At 33.5% G+C, this 21259-nt stretch overlaps 1 protein-coding gene across 1 annotated transcript in view; it reads left to right on the forward strand.

Annotated features, from left to right (window-relative positions):
• Window positions 1–21259, forward strand: part of cpne4b (copine IVb) — a 147439-nt gene that overhangs the window by 20143 nt on the left and 106037 nt on the right. The window contains exons 4-7 of the mRNA XM_003200571.7: window positions 1411–1482; window positions 1571–1645; window positions 5688–5771; window positions 7422–7511. Of these exons, the coding sequence (XP_003200619.1) occupies window positions 1411–1482; window positions 1571–1645; window positions 5688–5771; window positions 7422–7511 (321 nt within the window). The remainder of the gene's footprint in view (window positions 1–1410; window positions 1483–1570; window positions 1646–5687; window positions 5772–7421; window positions 7512–21259) is intronic.

The following is a 21259-nucleotide window of genomic DNA, read 5'->3' on the forward strand; positions in this document are numbered from 1 at the left end:
GTCCAGAGCAGAGCGTGTTAGTTGTGCACCTTTCTTACACATTGCTTAATACACACAAGATGTAGAGCAATACACAAATATCTTTACATATGAAAAATAATTAAAATATTAAGGATATATATATGTAGGATATAATAAAGATATACAGTATGTCACAAAAGTGAGTACACCCCTCCCATTTCTGCAGTGTTGTCCTATGAAAAGCTATAAATAAATATTTGCAGAAGTAGGAGGGGTGTACTCATTTTTGTGACATACTGTATATACATAATATAAATATAAAGGATTAAAATATTACAAAACATTATTTTCTAGCCTACATAAATATAAAAACGATACTTTCATGCCTTCTTCATCTCAGGGGCTTTTTTCAGTTTATTCATGACAATTTGCGTTTGTATAATATTATTATTAGCAGTATTACTTATTGTATGCATATTTATATTTGTTTTATTAAAAACAAGCTTAGATTTGCCCACCTGTCAGGTTTTAGACTATATGGGGCACAGCATGTGTATTTGGATATAACTTTTTGACCACACTTCGTTATTATTGTTCATTTATTCATTTGCTAGAAATTAGAACTGAATTTAGAAATTGTTCTGAAACAAATGTCTGTGCTTAACAGACAAAATTAATTATTTATAGGCTAATTGATGTCTGTGCTTACAAGGTTTCCTTATCCACAAGAGCGAAAGTGCAAGTAGATAATGAGGAGGCTCATCTCTCATTTTCACGCTGTAGATGCTCTGTTTACCTGTTTTCTTGCTAGTGAAATGCTCAGTTTTTCCACTTAAACTTACTTTACGTCATGTAAATAGCAAATGTGCCATGGCGCGACGCAACTGGCTCTCATTCCCTTTCATTCCCTGGCAAGGGAATGAAAGATGAGACTCTGATTGGTTTATTCTCAAAACACACCTATAACTCATTAAGAAAATAAACTCAACCCTTTTAGACCATGCACGGCGGCGCAAATCGGATTTTTCGTCTTTAAATTAGCAAAAGTGGATTCTGACATGCCTTTAATGCGTTTGCGCATGGATCGTCAAAATAGAGCCCAAAGTCTTGATTGGATCATGTTGAAAAGTAACTGGTTCAATTAATTGAAGCTTTGAAAGGTTTAGTTTCTTCTATCCCTAGTGCACAGTCATTGCCCTTTAAATAAAGCAACAAATAGCAACATTTTCAGCCGGTCATCAGCACAATGAGTAAAGTTACAAGTACTGCATTTTTACATTTAACTTATTCTGTTTAAGTTATGCTTAAAATGATCACTTGTTGAGTTTATATTACTTTCTATTTTGTACAAGAAGAATTTTCAAACTAAATACTATAAAACAATTTGGATTTTTTTTTAATCTTGCAAAGCATATCTGTTTGCCTGATGTTATCTCTTCTTCTTTATAGATTGTATCTCAGAGAAAACTGTCTAAAGCTTTATTGAAGCAAGGAAACACAGCTGGCAAATCATCTATCACAGTAAGAAAAGATGTTTCAACCCAAATAATTCATATTCTGAATTGTGCTCTATTGTTATAATATGAGAAATGTCTTCTCTTAATCACAGGTCACAGCTGAAGAGCTGTCTGGGAATGATGACTATGTGGAGCTCGCCTTCAGTGCCAAGAAACTGGATGACAAGGTGAGATTTCTCTACAATTACTCAAAGATACGAGACAAACATCTGAAAACAATGTTTTATTTTGCTGGTTAATTATGCTGGTGCGTTATTTCTTACTTTATATAAATATACTGCTCTTTTTATTATGCCAATAAAAAACTATTTGGAGTAAGTCTTTTTAAAAAAAAAAAAAACATACTTCAGATTAGTGTCTAAAAAGTGTGTGTGAGAAAAAATGGTACAGAGGATACATTTTTGTTCCTAAATGTAACAAAATATATACAAGGTAATTGTACTTTTAAAGGTCCCAAATTGGTTCTTAGGTTACACTTTTGTACCCAAATGGGCTATAAAAGGTCCAAACATTTAGATTTAGATTTGAAAGGTTTTCGTATAGCACATTTGGGTACAAAATTGTACCTAAAAGACCATTTTGGCACCTTTGAAGGTACAATTAATACTATATAAATAGGAACAAAACTGTACCCTCAGCTCATAAAAAGATCAAGACACCAAATAACACTAATTTAAATGTATTAATACTAAACATTAATACTAAAATACATCATTTTAAAAATTACTGTTAATAAATTTATTGAATTAAATATTTTCATATTTTATTTTTTTCATGTTTTCAAATTTAATTTTTCCTAAAAATACTTATAATTTAATGTACACAGCATGTGTATTTGGATATAACTAAGTTTTCTGACCACACTTCGTTATTATTGTTCGTTTATTCATTTGCTGGAAATGAGAACTGAATTTAGAAATAGTTCTAAAACAAATATCTGCGCCTAACAAACGAAATTAATTATTTATAGGCTAATTGATGTCTGTGCATACAAGGTTTCCCTATCCACGAGAGCGAAAGTGAAAGTAGATAATAAGAGGCCTTATCTCTCATTCTCGAGCTGCAGATGCTCTGTTTAACTGTTTTCTTGCTTGTGAAACGCTCAATTTTTCCACTTACAAAGCCGTCATGTAAATGTAAATGAATAAACCAAAAAGACTCTGATTGGTTTATTCTCAAAACACACCTATAACTCATTAAGAAAATAAGCTCAACCCTTTTAGACCATGCGTCAAGGCGCAAAGCGGATTTTAGCAAAAGTGGATTCTGACACGCCCTGAATGCGTTTGCGACCTGCACTTGGCGCATGGATCGTCAAAATCGAGGCCTTGGTCATCAGACCAATCAGCACAGATTAGTATGACACTGAGCAGGGGTTTGGGAACAAATGAATTTCTAAACGAATCATATGGGAGTCATTGGGATAATTAGGTAAAAATAAATGCATATTATAGGATAATTATTAGTTGTTTTTTTACCTTGCATGCATTTCATACTTTTGTTGGAGACCACCAAAACCAAAATATGACCTTTTTTAATGCATAATAGGGGCTCTTTAAAAAAAAGAGAGGTATAAAGTTTTTTTTAATGTGACTTTGAATTATCTAAAACTTCAATGAAACTGTCTAATTTTCATAAACAGGTTTTGTTGTATTGCAAAATGCTGTACAAACATAACTTCAGTCCGTATAATGTATCATTATGGAATAGTCGCTGTATATTAATGCAACATAAATCTTTTTTTTTTTTTTTTTTGGAGGACTGGTGGCAAAATGGTAATTAGTCAGTACTGCATATTGTGGATAAGAATTGTTAACTACAATTTAATAAATTAAATTTAATTGTGTTAAAAAAAAGATTATTTGAAGTAGGGCTCTGTGATTTCGTGAACACATCGAATTGCGTTTTTTTTTTGTTGTTGTTTTTTTGACAGATATTGCGGTTGCAATTTGATTTACAATTTAATTCAAGCTTCAGCTCTGTTGCAACAATTCTGCAACAGCTCTTAAAAATTACCTGTTTTTGTTCGGTTTCTGACTTTGAAAGCAAAATATTCCTATATTACAAATGCTGTTTTTCTTTGATATTAATTTGTCTGATAATGCTTCTGAAGCTGCAGATGCCATAATCCCATTAGTCAGCGCTTTCCTGTTTTTTTATTATTGTGGGCATAGTTCAGTTGCACAATTCTGGAGGTTTGCTCACTCAATTGGCTACTTATAAAGCCCCAGTCAGATCAAACTATTTCAGCTTGATTTTCTTGATGTAGGGTGTCATGGGGGGTCGTAAACAAAAAATGGACGTTGTAAAAACAAGATTCAACCGTTTCTTTTTATGTGGCATAGTTCACGACAACCGATACCATGTCCGTGATGTCTCACAACACCATTGCAGAAAGTCTAGTATGATTTATTTTCTAAGACATATAGCGGACTGGTTTTGAAGATGTTATTCTTTTTTTTCGTTTACATGTATACAAATATATTTTATATCGCAGCCTCTTGCTTTACACCCGCAGGGTCTGGTCAAAAGAAACTGACCGTAAAGTCAGACAGATAAAAAGAAAAGTAGAAAGTGTCCTGAACTACATCATATCATAAATATCTTTCAATATTTTAAACAAATTATTTTTATTATTTTTATAAATTATTTTATTGATTATACAGACTTTTATAATCATTCGAGATTTTTTTAAATCAAACTTTGATGCATCATTTGCTTCTGTTCATATCTCAGACAGTTTTAGCTATTAAAATGTATTAAAATATTAATGACAACCGAACATGGGTTGCTCTACAAATATTTTTATACAAATTTTTTATTATTGAAGAATAAAAGCAAAAAAAAGTACACTTATTAAAAAAATACAGATTTTTACATTTTTTTTATTTAGCCCGCTCCACAATTCACACATTATTGTCTGGCAAGTTTCTGTCCTCTTCTTATGCTAAAAAGGCAATAATGGTCCAACATTCTTGACCATTATCACCAATAAAGCCTAGAAAAACAGGGCATCATTATATCATCAAAGAAATAATTTGTTCCTTAATTATAGTTTTGTACCTATTAAATTGTTTTAAATTGTGTAAGTGTAAAACCCATGACTGGGGGAAAATCCTATTCCTGTAATTGCGTACCTGGGTCTCCACTTTTGCCATGGCCTCTTTTGGCTTTTGTTCACTTCTGTCACTGGTTCGGTCCCAGCATATCCCCTCACCAATCAGTAGAGGCCCTCATCTCCTGAATATTAACCACCTGTCTAACTCTGATTGCACTGCACCTGATGCCTATTTACAGGGTGCTTAAATACCAGCTCAGTGCAAGGACTCAGTGTAAAGTCTTGTTTTGCTACCAAACATTTCTGAGCGGTCCTACTATTTCTGACTGCCTTTCTGTTGCCGATTGCCTTCCTGCCCTGACCAAAGCCTGTCTCATCCTATCGAACTGTAAACTGCCTGCCCTGACCGAAGCCTGCTCTACCGTTTCTGAATTATTGCTGCTTGTCCCTGGATTTTCTGTGTTTCCATAACTGTGTTTTCAATAAAGCTCGTAAATGGATCTACATCCCTCTGAGTCATCATTACAACTTCAGTCTCAAAAAAAGATAAAAAATCTTGCACTTCTGCCAGCCAAAATTATGTTGCGTGCACCCAAAGCGAACACAAGCGAAACGCAGCAATGACATCACATTTGCCGTGCATACTTAAGCGCATAAAAAAAATATATAAAAATAATATCTTGCGGACATGTTGAGTATAAACCAAGCTTTATGCAATGGATTTCCTTCCAGCTGCATCCTATTACTGGGAAACATCCATACACACTCACTGTCAAACATATTTTTCTTAATTGTAATTTGGTTAATCCTTTCTGGTCTGATGTGGGCTACTGGATATAACAGTATATTTTAATGTTTCCATCTATTTGTTGGAACATTGTGAAATTTGGAGTACGTTTGAACAACATAAATGATGAATTAACTGCAAATTGTTTACTTATTTTAATAAAATTCTTTATAATGTCAGCATAGGCCATTTATTCCACAATAACTGCACCTAGAAACGGAGGGCATTAATCAGTCAAAACAAATTTTTTTTGCAAGCACCAGCAAATGAATTTGCAAATATTAATAATTGTGCTTTTTTTTTTAGACATTCATAACACTTATTTGTGTAAAATGTTATATAATTATTTTGATTGTTTGTTTAGGACTTTTTTAGCAAATCAGATCCATTTCTGGAAATCTTCAGAGTGAATGATGATGGCACAGCATCACTGGTTCATAGAACAGAGGTGAGACTTATAGTTACACACACACACATTCATCATGTACATTAACTGGCTACTTTATTTGGTACAGCTTACTAGTACCGGGTTTGATTTCAGAACTGCCTTAATCCTTCATGGCATAGATTCAACTAGGTATTGGAAATATTCCTGAGAGTTTTCCCTGAGAATCACGCAGTTGCTGCAGATTTAGCTGCACATACATGATGCGAATCTCCCGTTCCACCACATCCCAAAGGTACTCTATTGGATTGAGTTCTGGTGACTGTGTGGGCCATTTGAAACAGTGAACTCATTGTCAAGATTGTGGTCAAGAAACCAGTCTGAGATGATTCGCGGTTATGACATTGTGTGTTATCCTGCTGTAGGTAGCCATCAGAATATGGTCATAAAGGATAGACATGGTCAGCAACAATACTCATGTTGGCTGTGGCAATAACACAAGTCTCAATTGGTACTATTGGGCCCAAAGTGTGCCAAGAAAATATCCCTTACACCAGGGATGTCAAACTCAATTCCTGGAGGGCCGCAGCCCTGCACAGTTTAGTTTCAACCCTAATTAAACACAGCTGATCAAACTAATTGAGTCCTCCTGGCTTGTTTGAAACCTACAGATAAGTGTGTTGAAGCAGGGTTCAGACTAGGCAGTGGTTTTCCAATCTTCTATTGTCCCATTTTGGTGAGCCTGTGTGAATTGTAGCCTTAGTTTCCTGTTCTTAGCTGACAGGATTGGCAGCCAATGTGTTCTTCTGTTGCTGTAGCCCATCTGCCTCAAAGTTTGACGTGTTCTCCATTCAGAGATGCTCTTCTGTATACTTTGATTGTAATGAGGGGTTATTTGAGTTACTGTTTCTATCCACTCAAACCAGTCTGGACATTCTCCTATGACCTCTGGCATTATCAAGGCATTTGTGCCCACAGAACTCACTGGATGTTTTCTCGTTTTCTGACTATTCTCTGTAAACCATAGAGATGGTTGTGCATGAAAATCCCGGTAGATCACCAACAACCACGGCACGTTCAAAGTCATTTAAATTACCTTTCTTCCCCATTCTCATACCCGGTTTGATTTACAGCAGGTATTGAATTATAAGTCTACATGCCTAAATTCATTGAGTTGCTGTCATGTAATTGGCTGTTTAGAAATTTGTATTAACAAGCAGTTGAACAGGTGTACCTAATAAAGTGGTGCCGGTAAGTGTATATTAAATACATATTTCAGACATGTATGTCAGATTGACTCAATAAGGCAAATATGGTAAAGGCAAAATTCCAAAAAGGGGTGTGGAAGATCTGCTGATAATGACAAGAAAAAAAACGAGACAGCGCAATTTACCAAGAGTAGCACAAAATACAAACAATGAAGCTTGGTAAACAATGTTTAGATAAACTACTCTTCTGGGATTTTTCTGCCATGCAAATTAAATAATACCCATATAAGTAAACTGACTACCAGAATCATTAGTAAATCACATTGCATAAATTATGCATCTGATAAGGAAAGCTCTACAAATCCATATGCAGAAAGGCTAAACTAAGAATTGTTTTTTACTGCATGTCTTTATTAAAATCTGACAGTAGTTTTTAACAGCAAAATATGGGTATTAATAATTCTTGTCCTTGGTGATCTTATGTTTTTATTATTATTATTTACAGACAATTATGAACAATCTCAGCCCTGTCTGGAAATCATTCAAAGTTTCATTAAACACACTCTGCAGTGGAGATCATGATCGGGAGTTAAAGGTAGGTCAGATATTTCAGCTGGATCCACTTATTACAAATGAAAAATAATTTCAATATATTTTTGAACTACAAGTCATTTAACGTATTTAATAAATATAGAAAAAAATATAAAATAAATACTGCGCTACATACAGTATGAGGCTTTTATGTCATATTTTGCTATTGTTGTTTTTTTATTCTGGTCCAAGCGTGACCATTTGGTCACAATAGATCAGAATCAGCTTGGCAGATTCATGTAATGGCAGTCTTATCCATTCTGCCTCACCATTGCAGCTGACATCTTTCATAGTGAGCTAATTACTGAGCGGGTAAACGGAGGCTGACTGTTTGGAGGGTCTTGACAGTTTGCTGAGAGGAGCAGACGTGGTGGAACCAACAGCAGAAATTGATGTTACTCCCTTTTAGTTCATTTTAGCTCACATGGCCCCCTTGAGTTTCTATAACAAAGAATGCTGTAGAAGACTATGACAAGCAAGAAACACGGTTATCTTCCGGATATGACAGAACACGATCAAATGAGAATAGACTCAAATTACTAAAAAAATGACTTTACATACATTATAGACTGCTCTTCCTCTTTTCAGACAATTATCCTCGTTGTTCTGAAAGACTTTCATATCCTGTGGGACAGTTGAATTGTTGGTTCTGATTGGCTGATGAGTATTATACAGTAAATGCATAGTTCAAGGCAGGTGCATTACAGGGTCAAGCAGTTGTAAAGGTGCTACTGTTGGACATTGTTGAGCAATGCACACAGCTGTTTTTATCACACATGCTTAATCTTTCTCTTTCTCAATATTAAGTGTACTAATAAGTGCATAAATCTGCTATCAGCATATGATAAGATGCATTAGAAACACAAAAAACCTGAAAATGTTTTTGAAATAAAACATATGCACATTAATGACCTACCAGTCTTAAAAGCAAATATTTTCCTAAACAAGCCCCTTTTTAAGAAGATTCTGACATTCACTAATGATATCTTATCTGTAATTTGTTTGAACTACACTGTTAAAAATTGTCCCGTTAAAAAACAGTAAAATACTGGCAGCTGCAGTTGCCAGCAATGTACTGTTATTTTACATTATGTTGCTGTAAAAATACATGGACTACATTGATTTACACAATACTCAAGTGAACTCATTTTGCTCACTGAAAGCAACTGCCTCAACTTGGTCAACTGCTGAATGAGTTTATGAATTAATGTCCTATATATGCTTAGAAGCATACTTATAATGATAACTTATTTTAGTTAATTAGAAAAGTTTGGTTTAACTCTAATGTCTTATTCTTCACAACAGCACACATACATGTAAATCTGGAATCACCAGAGAGATTCTGACTGCATCAGCAACTAAACAGCCGCTGTCTTTAAATAAAGAAACATGCAGAATAACATCAGCAGCTCATTGTTCATCTTTAACTCATAAACTGGCTCTACTCTCCTCCACAACGGTGACACACAGAAGAAATTAGCTTCAGGTTTTACAGTAAAATACAGTTTTTCCTTGATTTAACAGTAATCTACTGGCAGCTGTGGTTGCCAGCAATATACTGTTTTTTTACAGTCTACTTCCGTTGTGTAAATTAACAGTATATTACTGTTAAAATAAATTTTTACACTGTGTTTTTACCTCTCACACCTTTAACCCTTTAAACCCCAGAGCATATACTTCAGTTTTATTTGAAGTGTCCACACTACTGAGTGTTCAAGAAACATGGAGCAAAGCTGAAGTAAATTCATTAATTAACTGACTAATTAAATGATAATTGAGGATTAACAATGACTAAAGGAAGAAATACTGAAGGGAAAAAACAAGAACAGAACATACAAAACTTTAGTCACAGCTTTATAATGAAATAACCTGAAGAACAACAAATGATTAAATCATTTAAATGATCAGCGGATGATTAAACAACTCTACAAACATCATCACCAGCTACACTTATTACTTAATACATGTATTTTTGTATAACATCTACTAAAGTTCTTCTTGAGAAAAAGTTAAAGTTTTACGTCACCATCATGGAGAACAGAGTTTGCTTTAGTTGGGCTCTTAGCCCTGTTATTTTTAACATTTATATAATTTGGCTGCTGCAATTGTTAAGAACTTTGTTTAAAAAGCTCATTTGCTGAGGCAAGCCAGCCAAAAACCTAAATAAGATCTGGTGATGTTCATGTTGCTATTAAATGGCAGAGTCTGTTCTCATTTAGTATAATAAAATTGACTGCTCCTATTCAATGTTAAATCTATTGTTTTACATTATATGTATATATATATGGCAATGATTTCTGGAAGTTTTTAAGAATATCTTGGACAATAACACTGCTCTATGGTGTAAATCGCACTCAAAGAGACATCAATAATCAGCATATGAACCTCAATAATGGTGATAACAAATTTAACAAAATTTAACAAAATTAACAGTTTAACTCACAAACAGGCAACTGAAAGTCTAAACATAAACAACAGCAGAATCAAACACAAATAAAGAAAACCGTTAGACCATGATGTATTTGTCATAACTGAACTGTTTTTGTATGTTGTTTCTTAACTGTTAAGTAATTACGGAGGTATTTTTTCTGTTTCCACTTCTCATTAATTAAATTAATACCTGCAACTAAGCATAAAATCTATTGCATGAGGCCCTTCTTCCAGATTTATACCAAAACATTTATCAGAACTAATTTCAGATAAATAGATTTCTCTATTTATTGACTTCCCAACTTTATTGCTATAATACAAATGTTTTGTAAACTCTGTATTACAGCAGTTGGAAAGTCTTCTTAATTGAGTTCAAGGGTGAAGAACCCAACTAAACCAGCCCCTCACTCCATTACGGTGACACAAAAAACACCTTAATTTCTGTTGGATCTCAATGAGAATTGTATGGACGTCAAATCAGTCAGTAATAAGTGTGTGTCTGCTGTTGTTTGTGGAGTTGTTTAATGATCCTCTGCTGAGACTGAAGCTGTTTTATTTTATTTGATTTTATTTAATGTTGTAACTCAAGTCACTGTTTGTATTTCTTGTTTATTTTCTTCAGTAATTGTAATTATTAACAGCAGGTGTTCATCAGTGTCTGAATTCACTCATTAGTGTTCATTAAAACTGTCAGGTGAACTATATTAGTTAACTAGTGTATGAAATAGTGAACAAGGACACAAAGCGTGATTTCAAACACAGACTTCAAAACATCGAATCTGAACTCTGTTAGCTCACAGTTTTCTGCAGTTGGTTACTTTCTCGAAAACAAAAATGATACCCACACTGTTAAAAATTGTCCCGTTAAAAAACAGTAAAATACTGGCAGCTGCAGTTGCCAGCAATGTACTGTTATTTTACAGTATGTTGCTGTAAAAATACATGGACTACATTGATTTACACAATACTCAAGTGAATTGCTCACTGAAAGCAACTGCCTCAACTTGGTCAACTGCTGAATGAGTTTATGAAGTAATGTGCTATATATGCTTAGATATGCATCTTATATATATGCATCTTTATATGGCAATGATTTCTGGAAGATTTTAAGAATATCTTGGACAATAACACTGCTCTATGGTGTAAATCGCACTCAAAGAGACATCTATAATCAGCATATGAACCTCAATAATGGTGACAACTAACAAAATTAACAGTTTACCTCACAAACAGGCAACTGAAAGTCTAAACATAAACAACAGCAGAATCAAACACAAATAAAGAAAACTGTTAGACCATTATACAACATTTATTTATACCGCAATGCATGCTGGGATATTTGTACCGTGCCACTCCCAGCATGCATTGCAGCATAAAACATTTATGATGTTAACATTATTGAGATACAAGGTCAAATTCAGGAGGTCTGAGTGTGTATTTGTCATAACTGAACTGTTTTTGTATGTTATTTCTTAACTGTTAAGTAATTACGGAGGTATCTTTTCTGTTTCCACTTCTCATTAATTAAATTAATACCTGCAACTAAGCATAAAATCTATTGCATGTGGCCCTTCTTCCAGATTTATAACAAAACATTTATCAGAACTAATTTCAGACAAATAGATTTCTCTATTTATTGACTTCCCAACATTATTGCTATAGTTTAAACGATTTGTAAACTCTGTATTACAGCAGTTGGAAAGTCTTATTAAATGAGTTCAAGGGTGAAGAACCCAACTAAACCAGCCCCTCACTCCATTACGGTGACACAAAAAACACCTTAATTTCTGTTGGATCTCAATGAGAATAGTATGGAAGTCAAATCAGTCAGTAATAAGTGTGTGTCTGCTGTTGTTTGTGGAGTTGTTTAATGATCCTCTGCTGAGACTGAAGCTGTTTTATTTTATTTTATTTTATTTAATGTTGTAACTCAAGTCACTGTTTGTGCTTCTTGTTTGTCTTTCCTTCAGTAATTGTGATAATTAACAGCAGGTGTTCATCAGTGTCTGAATTCACTCATTAGTGTTCATTAACTCTGTCAGGTGAACTATATTGGTGAACTAGTTGATGGAATAGTGAACAAGGGCACAGAGTGTGATTTTAAACACAGACTTTAAAACATCGAATCTGAACTCTGTTAGCTCACAGTTTTCTGCAGTTGGTTACTTTCTCGAAAACAAAAATGTTACCCAGAAAGCACTGTTTTTAACAGAATATTACTGTTTTAGTGAAAAAACATTATTTTACCGTAGAATCTGACCGTTTTTTAACAGCAATTTTTTACAGTGAAGAAAGCACTGTTTTTAACAGAATATTACTGTTTTAGTGAAAAAACATTATTTTACCGTAGAATTTGACCGTTTTTTAACAGCAATTTTTTACAATGTAGGAACAGAATCTATGAACAGTCCAGTCGTACACATATTTGAGTGATGATCATTTGTTTAGATCAGTTAGAACAATTTTGTCCATTACAAGTCAATACAATTATAGGGCTCTATTTTAACAATCTAGGCGCAAAGTATAAAGCACATGGCACAAAAGCATCAAGGCTGTGTCTGAATCTACTTTTGCTGGTCTAACAATACGCTCTGCGTTCCAGCGCATGGTCTAACAGGGTTGTGCTTATTCTCTTAAACAGTTCTGGATGTGTCCTGAGCCCAACGTGCATTAAACCAATCAGAGTCTCATCTCACATTCCCTTTAAGAGTCAGTCTTGTCGCGACATGGTGCGTTTGCTATTTATGTGGTGGACTTTTTAAGTGAAAAAATTAAAAGCTTTATAAGCGAGAAAATAGTTAAACAGACCATTTGCGCGAAATAATCGTCCTCCATTCGGCCTCTTTACTTTCTCTTTACTCCTTTACTTTTGTGGATAAGGAAATGGTGTTGTAAGCACTTCACTAAAGACATCCATTAGCATACACATTTAATTTAGTTTGTTAAGCACACAGATTTCTATAAAAACTATTTTTAAATTCAGCTCTAATTTCCAAATATAATTTTTTTTCCAAAAATTAAATTTTTAGTAACATTTTAATCCTTTCATTTCTTGTTTCATATTTAAAGTTATTTGTATTTGTGTATCGCTTTGTGTATTAAGCAGTGTGTAAGTGTTTGGACCCATATACTGTAGGTGCATAACTAATGCACTCTGTGCTGGATTTTAGATCAGTTTTTAGTTGCTCAATGACATTGTCTATTTCAGATTCTCAAAATAGCAACGTGTCAACAATATGCCTTAACACACCTCCTTTTTAGACCGGCATGCCCATGAGTCCACCATGAGTCCACAATTTGCTATCTAAACAACATGGCACAAAACATAAAAATTAGGGTTGCGGTGGTCAAAAATAGCAACAAATCACACCATACACATCTTTCACCTTCTTGTTCCAGGTGTGTGATTGGGCCCATAATGTTTCAATGTAATGTATTGGTGGCCTTTAAAAAATGTTTTTGAAAGTATAATAAGTTATACATTTATTTAAAAAAAAGTTGTTCCAACTATTGTGGTTGATAAAGTCCAGCATTGTTTAGTGAAAGATTGCTCTATTAAGCCCCATATTTTTGTGTCAGCTTTGTTATCAATATGGCATATCTGTTTCTTTTTGAATAACTTGCCAATTGTGATCTCTTAAGGGCGGTTTACTCTGGGGGACTTCATGCATTTTTTTTCTGAGCAAATAGCTGTCTGATTCTGAAAAGAGCGGGTGTTAATACCCCCTGAAACGCATTTAAAATTACTCGCTCAAACCACTTCAGGAGGTGGCCTGGAATGTGTCACAGGTGAAGCTGGACAGGGCTAAATGCATTGGTTTTTAAACCACATAAGTAAATGCTCCTTTGCTCCTTCCAAATAATAATAATAAAAACTTATTATTAAAACTTATAACTAAAACTGTTATTAGCTATATGACATAGGCATATGTAACAGTGCAAATACAACATCCAATGGCATAGCCACAGATGACACTTTGGGATTTTTGTTTTGTTTTATTGTATTTTTCCTTTTCTTCATTTGTATGGTAAATAAGATAAATAGATTACATTTCTGTAGAAAAATATTAATAATTAACACAGTCTACACGTCTCATCATCATCCCCTGCAGTGTATACTGCCCTAAGATGTCATTCCTTTTTATGGGAAATTGTCGGGCATATACAAATTTTACATGGGATTCTCTTTTTATAGGAAGACATGAACAATTCTGCTGCTTACTTTAACAGCCCCACACAAAAAAAACCCTTCAAATATCAACCTCTACTAAATGATTGATTTGTCGATTTATTGCAAAAGTACCAGAATTATTGATTAATACATATTACTACGAATGAATACATACATGAATACATGTTGCGAATCTGGTGTACATTGCTCTTAGGAAGTTTCTTAATAACAATTTAATGAAACTTCTTAATAAGATCTTGATGACATTGTGGCCTAACGTATTTAGTGGTGAAAACATAACTTTTCATTCTGGTTATTGAATTATTAGAAAATAAAAGAGTCTTTTTTGAATGATTTCTGAAGACTTATGACATAGTACAGTAAAGATTAGAGTACTAAATGCTGAAGCTTAGTTTTACCATGATAAAAATAAAATAGAATTAATGTATAACATGGAAAATGATTATTTAAATTATGGTAATACAATGTTTGTTTTTTCACTGTATTAAAGTTTTTTTTTTTTATTTGATCAAATAAATGTGGTCTTGGTAACAACACAAAACAAAAAATGTACACTTTTGAAATACAGATTAGTTGTTAGATCATTTAAGTTGTTTGATCATTTAAGAACAGTTATTAGATTTACTTCTTAATATTCTTAAAAATAAGAATAATATGGGAGGCATGGTGGCTGAGTGGTTAGCACTGTTGCCTCACAGCTTGCACGGTTGGCATTTCTGTGTGGAGTTTGCATGTGGGTCTCTGTGTGTTGTGAGTTTCCTCCGGGTGAATTGAATAAACTAAATTGGCCGTAGTGTTTCTTAGTATTGGGTTGTGGCTGTAGGGTCATCCGCTGCATAAAACATATGCCAGAATAGTTGGCAGTTTATTCCGCTGAGGTAACCCCTGATAAATACAGGACTAAAACAAAAGGAAAATGAATTAATGAAGAAAAAAGAAGAAAAAACGTACTAAATACTTTTATGTCATGCATCTACTTTTTAAAAATGAGAAATCTATTTCATACAACATATTTATGTATAGTGCTCACTATAAATGAGTCTAAGTTTTTTAAATGAATAAGGTAAGGTAAGGTAAGGTAAAACTTCAGTTAGGGAAATTTGTCTTGGGCTCTTGCCCTCAGCTGCATTCATCCCATACATAGAAAAACAATACAAACCTACCAAAACATATACAGTATGCATATAAATAAATAAATCTATATCCCTACCCCCCAAAAAAAGTTACACTGTAAAAAAATGCTGTTATAAACAGTCAGATTCTACGGTAAAATAATGTTTTTTCACTAAAACAGTAATATTCTGTTAAAAACAGTGCTTTCTGGGTATCATTTTTGTTTTCGAGAAAGTAACCAACTGCAGAAAACTGTGAGCTAACAGAGTTCAGATTCGATGTTTTGAAGTCTGTGTTTGAAATCACGCTTTGTGTCCTTGTTCACTATTTCATACACTAGTTAACTAATATAGTTCACCTGACAGTTTTAATGAACACTAATGAGTGAATTCAGACACTGATGAACACCTGCTGTTAATAATTACAATTACTGAAGAAAATAAACAAGAAATACAATCAGTGACTTGACTTACAACATTAAATAAAATCAAATAAAATAAAACAGCTTCAGTCTCAGCAGAGGATCATTAAACAACTCCACAAACAACAGCAGACAAACTTACTGACTGATTTGACGTCCATACAATTCTCATTGAGATCCAACAGAAATTAAGGTGTTTTTTGTGTCACCGTAATGGAGTGAGGGGCTGGTTTAGTTGGGTTCTTCACCCTTGAACTCAATTAAGAAGACTTTCCAACTGTTGTAATACAGAGTTTACAAAACATTTGTATTGTAGCAATAATGTTGGGAAGTCAATAAAAAGAGAAATCTATTTATCTGAAATTAGTTCTGATAAATGTTTTGGTATAAATCTGGAAGAAGGGCCTCATGCAATAGATTTTATGCTTAGTTGCAGGTATTAATTTAATTAATGAGAAGTGGAAACAGAAAAGTTACCTCCGTAATTACTTAACAGTTAAGAAATAACATACAAAAACAGTTCAGTTATGACAAATACACACTCAGACCTCATGAATCTGACCTTGTATCTCAACAATGGTAACATCTTAAATGCTTCATGCTGCAATGCATGCTGGGAGTGGCACTGTACAAATATCCCAGCATGCATTGCGGTATAAATAAATTTTGTATAATGGTCTAACGGTTTTCTTTATTTGTGTTTGATTCTGCTGTTGTTTATGTTTAGACTTTCAGTTGCCTGTTTGTGAGTTAAACAGTTAATTTTGTTAAATTTGTTATCACCATTATTGAGGTTCATATGCTGATTATTGATGTCTCTTTGAGTGCGATATACACCATAGAGCAGTGTTATTGTCCAAGATAATCTTAAAAACTTCCAGAAATCATTGCCATATATATATACATACATATAATGTAAAACAATAGATTTAACATTGAATAGGAGCAGTCAATTTTATTATACTAAATGAGAACAGACTCTGCCATTTAATAGCAACATGAACATCACCAGATCTTATTTAGGTTTTTGGCTGGCTTGCCTCAGCAAAGGAGCTTTTTAAACAAAGTTCTTAACAATTGCAGCAGCCAAATTATATGAATGTTAAAAATGCCAGGGCTAAGAGCCCAACTGAAGCAAACTCTGTTCTCCATGATGGTGACGTAAAACTTTAACTTTTTCTCAAGAAGAACTTTAGTAGATGTTATACAAAAATACATGTATTAAGTTATAAGTTTAGCTGGTGATGATGTTTGTAGAGTTGTTTAATCATCCGCTGATCATTTAAATGATTTAATCATTTGTTGTTCTTCAGGTTATTTCATTATAAAGCTGTGACTAAAGTTTTGTATGTTCTGTTCTTGTTTTTTCCCTTCAGTATTTCTTCATTTAGTCATTGTTAATCCTCAATTATCATTTAATTAGTCAGTTAATTAATGAATTTACTTCAGCTTTGCTCCATGTTTCTTGAACACTCAGTAGTGTGGACACTTCAATAAAAACTGAAGTATATGCTCTGGGGTTTAAAGGGTTAAAGGTGTGAGAGGTAAAAACACAGTGTAAAAATGTATTTTAACAGTAATATACTGTTAATTTACACAACGGAAGTAGACTGTAAAAAAACAGTATATTGCTGGCAACCACAGCTGCCAGTAGATTACTGTTTAATCAAGGAAAAAACAGTATTTTACTGTAAAACCTGAAGCTAATTTCTTCTGTGTGTCACCATTGTGGAGGAGAGTAGAGCCAGTTTATGAGTTAAAGATGAACAATGAACTGCTGATGTTATTCTGCATGTTTCTCTATTTAAAGATAGCGGCTGTTTAGTTGCTGATGCAGTCAGAATCTCTCTGGTGATTCCAGATTTACATGTATGTGTGCTGTTGTGAAGAATAAGACATTAGAGTTAAACCAAACTTTTCTAATTAACTAAAATAAGTTATCATTATAAGTATGCTTCTAAGCATATATAGGACATTAATTCATAAACTCATTCAGCAGTTGACCAAGTTGAGGCAGTTGCTTTCAGTGAGCAAAATGAGTATTTGTAATTTGTAAAAAAATGAGTATTTGTATTTGTATAGGTGCATCACTTGAGTATTGTGTAAATCAATGTAGTCCATGTATTTTTACAGCAACATAATGTAAAATAACAGTACATTGCTGGCAACTGCAGCTGCCAGTATTTTACTGTTTTTTAACGGGACAATTTTTAACAGTGTACATACCTACACTGTAAAAAATTGCTGTTAAAAAACAGTCAGATTCTACAGTAAAATAATGTTTTTTTCACTAAAACAGTAATATTCTGGGTAACATTTTTGTTTTTGAGATAGTAACCAACTGCAGAAAACTGTGAGCTAACAGAGTTCAGATTTGACATTTTGAAGTCTGTGTTTAAAATTACACTTTGTGCCCTTATTCACTATTCCATCAACTAGTTCACCAATATAGTTCACCTGATAGAGTTAATGAACACTAATGAGTGAATTCTGACACTAATGAACACCTGCTGTTAATAATCACAATTACTGAAGGAAAGAGAAACAAGAAACACAAACACTGACGTCAGTTACAACATTAAATAAAATCAAGTAAAATAAAACAACAACAATTAAACAACTCCACAAACAACAGCAGACACACACTTATTACTGACTGATTTGACTTCCATACTATTCTCATTGAGATCCAACAGAAATTTGGGTATTTTTTGTGTCACCGTAATGGAGTGAGGGGCTGGTTTAGTTGGGCTCTTAACCCTTGAACTTATTAATTCAGACTTTCCAACTCTTATAAAACAGAGTTTACAAAACACTTTTATTATAGCTTCAAAGTTGAAGAGTAAATAGATAGATTAATCTATTTGTCTGAAACTAGTTCTGATGAAGATTTTTGTATAAATCTGGATAAAGGGGCCTCATGCAATAGATTTTATACTTAGTTGCAGATATTAATTTAATTAATTGGATGTGGAAACAGATAGGATACCTACTTAATTACTTAACAGTTAAGAAACAACATACAATTCAGCTATGACAAAGACACACTCAGACCTCATGAATCGGACCTTGTATCTCAACAATGGTAACAGTTCAAATGTTGCATTCTGCATGTGGCACAGTACACATATCCCAGCATACATTGCGGCATGAATAAATGTTGTATAATGGTCTCAAAGTTTTCTTTATTTATATACATCACCAGATCTTATTTAGGTTTTTTGGCTGGCTTGCCAAATCAAAAGAGCTTTTTAAACAAAGTGCTTCACAATAACAGCAATCAAAATATATCAATGATAAAAAAAATGTCAGGGCTAAAAGCCCAACTAAAGGAAACTCTGTTCTCCATGATGGTGACGTAAAACTTTAACTTTTTTCTCAAGAAGAACTTTAGTAGATGTTATACAAAAATAAATGTATTAAGTAATAAGTGTAGCTGGTGATGATGTTTGTAGAGATGTTTAATCATCTGCTGATAATTTAAATGATTTAATCATTTGTTGAACTTCAGGTTATTTCATTATAAAGCTGCATGTGACTAAAGGTGTAGTTTTGTATGTTCTGTTCTTGTTTTTTTCCCTTCAGTATTTCTTAATTTGTTCATTGTTAATCCTCGATTATCATGTAATTAGTCAGTTAATTAATTAATTTTACTTCAGCTTTGCTACATGTTTTTTGAACACTCAGTAGTGTGGACACTTCAATTAAAACTGAAGTATATGCTCTGGGGTTTAAAGGGTTAAAGGTGTAAGAGGAAAAAACAGTGTAAAAATGTGTTTTAACAGTAATATACTGTTAATTTAAACTACTGTACGGAAGTAGAAAAAACAGTAGATTGCTGGCAACCACAGCGTCCAGTAGTTTACCGTTAAATCAAGAAAAAAACAAAAAAAAACAGTATTTTACTGTAAAACCTGAAGCAAATTTCTTCTGTGTGTCACCGTTGTGGAGGAGAGTAGAGCCAGTGTATGAGTTAAAGATGAACAATGACCTGCTGATGTTATTCTGCATGTTTCTCTATTTAAAGATAGCGGCTGTTTAGTTGCTGATGCAGTCAGAATCTCTCTGGTAATTCCAGATTTACATGTATGTGTGCTGTTGTGAAATATAAGATATTAGAGTTAAACGGAACTTTTCTAATTAACTAAAATAAGTTATCATTATAAGTATGCTTCTAAGCATGTATAGCACATTACTTCATAAACTCATTCAGCAGTTGACCAATTTGAGGCAGTTGCTTTCAGTGAGCAAAATGAGTTCACTTGAGTATTGTGTATATCAATGTAGTCCATGTATTTTTACAGCAACATACTGTAAAATAACAGTACATTGCTGGCAACTGCAGCTGCCAGTATTTTACTGTTTTTAACGGGACAATTTTTAACAGTGTACCTCCATATATACACATAAATAATTAAAAACAGAGATACTTTTAGTCTAAGCCACCACTATTTAATAGCTTAACGCTTATTGGATAAAAAGAGTTTTTAAAAAAAAAAATCATACTCATTATGCAGAACAAGTGATAAGTCACAGATGATTTGTTTAGCATGTCTTAATGTGTCCTGTTCAATTTTTTTCAATAACTTATTTCAATTTAAATGTATTATTTTTTCATTCCTAAAGATGTTAGACGACCAAGCTATAGACCTTTTTAATGGATATACCTGATTAATAAAACAGTTTTGCTTAAATGTATCAAAAATGAGTGCCTATATTCACTGAGAAATGGATAAAAGTATTAATGCTGAGCACCGTATTTGTTTTTTTATTTTTTATTTCACTCTATCAATGCTCCCAAGATTCATTGTATGAATTGTTCTTTCTGTTTCTCACACACAAACAAACACACACACACACACGCACACACACACACACACACACACACACACACACACACACACACGCACATTCAGCACTGCAGGTGTAAGATACTCATTTGTATGCCAATGCAGCAGTGTGGAAAGGAGAGCTGTATTGTAATAATCTGTCTCTAAAGATGATTCTCTTTGTATTCTCACAACGTCACAGAGTTTAGATGAGATTTAGTCTGCCGCACTGAGATACTGCACAAAAGCTTGGAAGCAAAATCTTTCTGAAAGATACTGAGCAAGGCACATTTTACAGCCTGAATGATACAAGCCAAGAAAGAGACAAAGAGAAAGCAAAATTTACAGCTGATGTGTCAATATACAGTATGTATGGTTGAGAGCTGAATCCCTTGATCAGCTTCACGTTGGCACTTTTTGTTGGATCTCTCAGCTGTACTTGACAATAACCACCACTTACAGCAAATTAACTAATGCTCTAAATGCTTGGAAACTTGCCACTATCACTCTGAATCAAGCCTTTGGTAATTATACTAAGTGGCAGAAAGGATCGTTGTGCAATGTTCATCTAAAGCTAGGTTTAAAAGAATTATCAATCTTAATAATACTCAAACGTTGTTGTTTTTAAGTAGTTGCAGGTGATGTGGACGGTCAAGGACTTCTAGACAGATGGGAAAACAGTTAGTTTGGGTGACATCTCCCAGAATAAACATGAACTGGTTTGTTTAATATTCATGACTTCTTTACACATACAGCTAGGTCTCTGC

This window comes from Danio rerio, chromosome 19 (assembly GCF_049306965.1).
Source record: "Danio rerio strain Tuebingen ecotype United States chromosome 19, GRCz12tu, whole genome shotgun sequence".
Classification (NCBI taxonomy): Eukaryota; Metazoa; Chordata; class Actinopteri; order Cypriniformes; family Danionidae; genus Danio; species Danio rerio.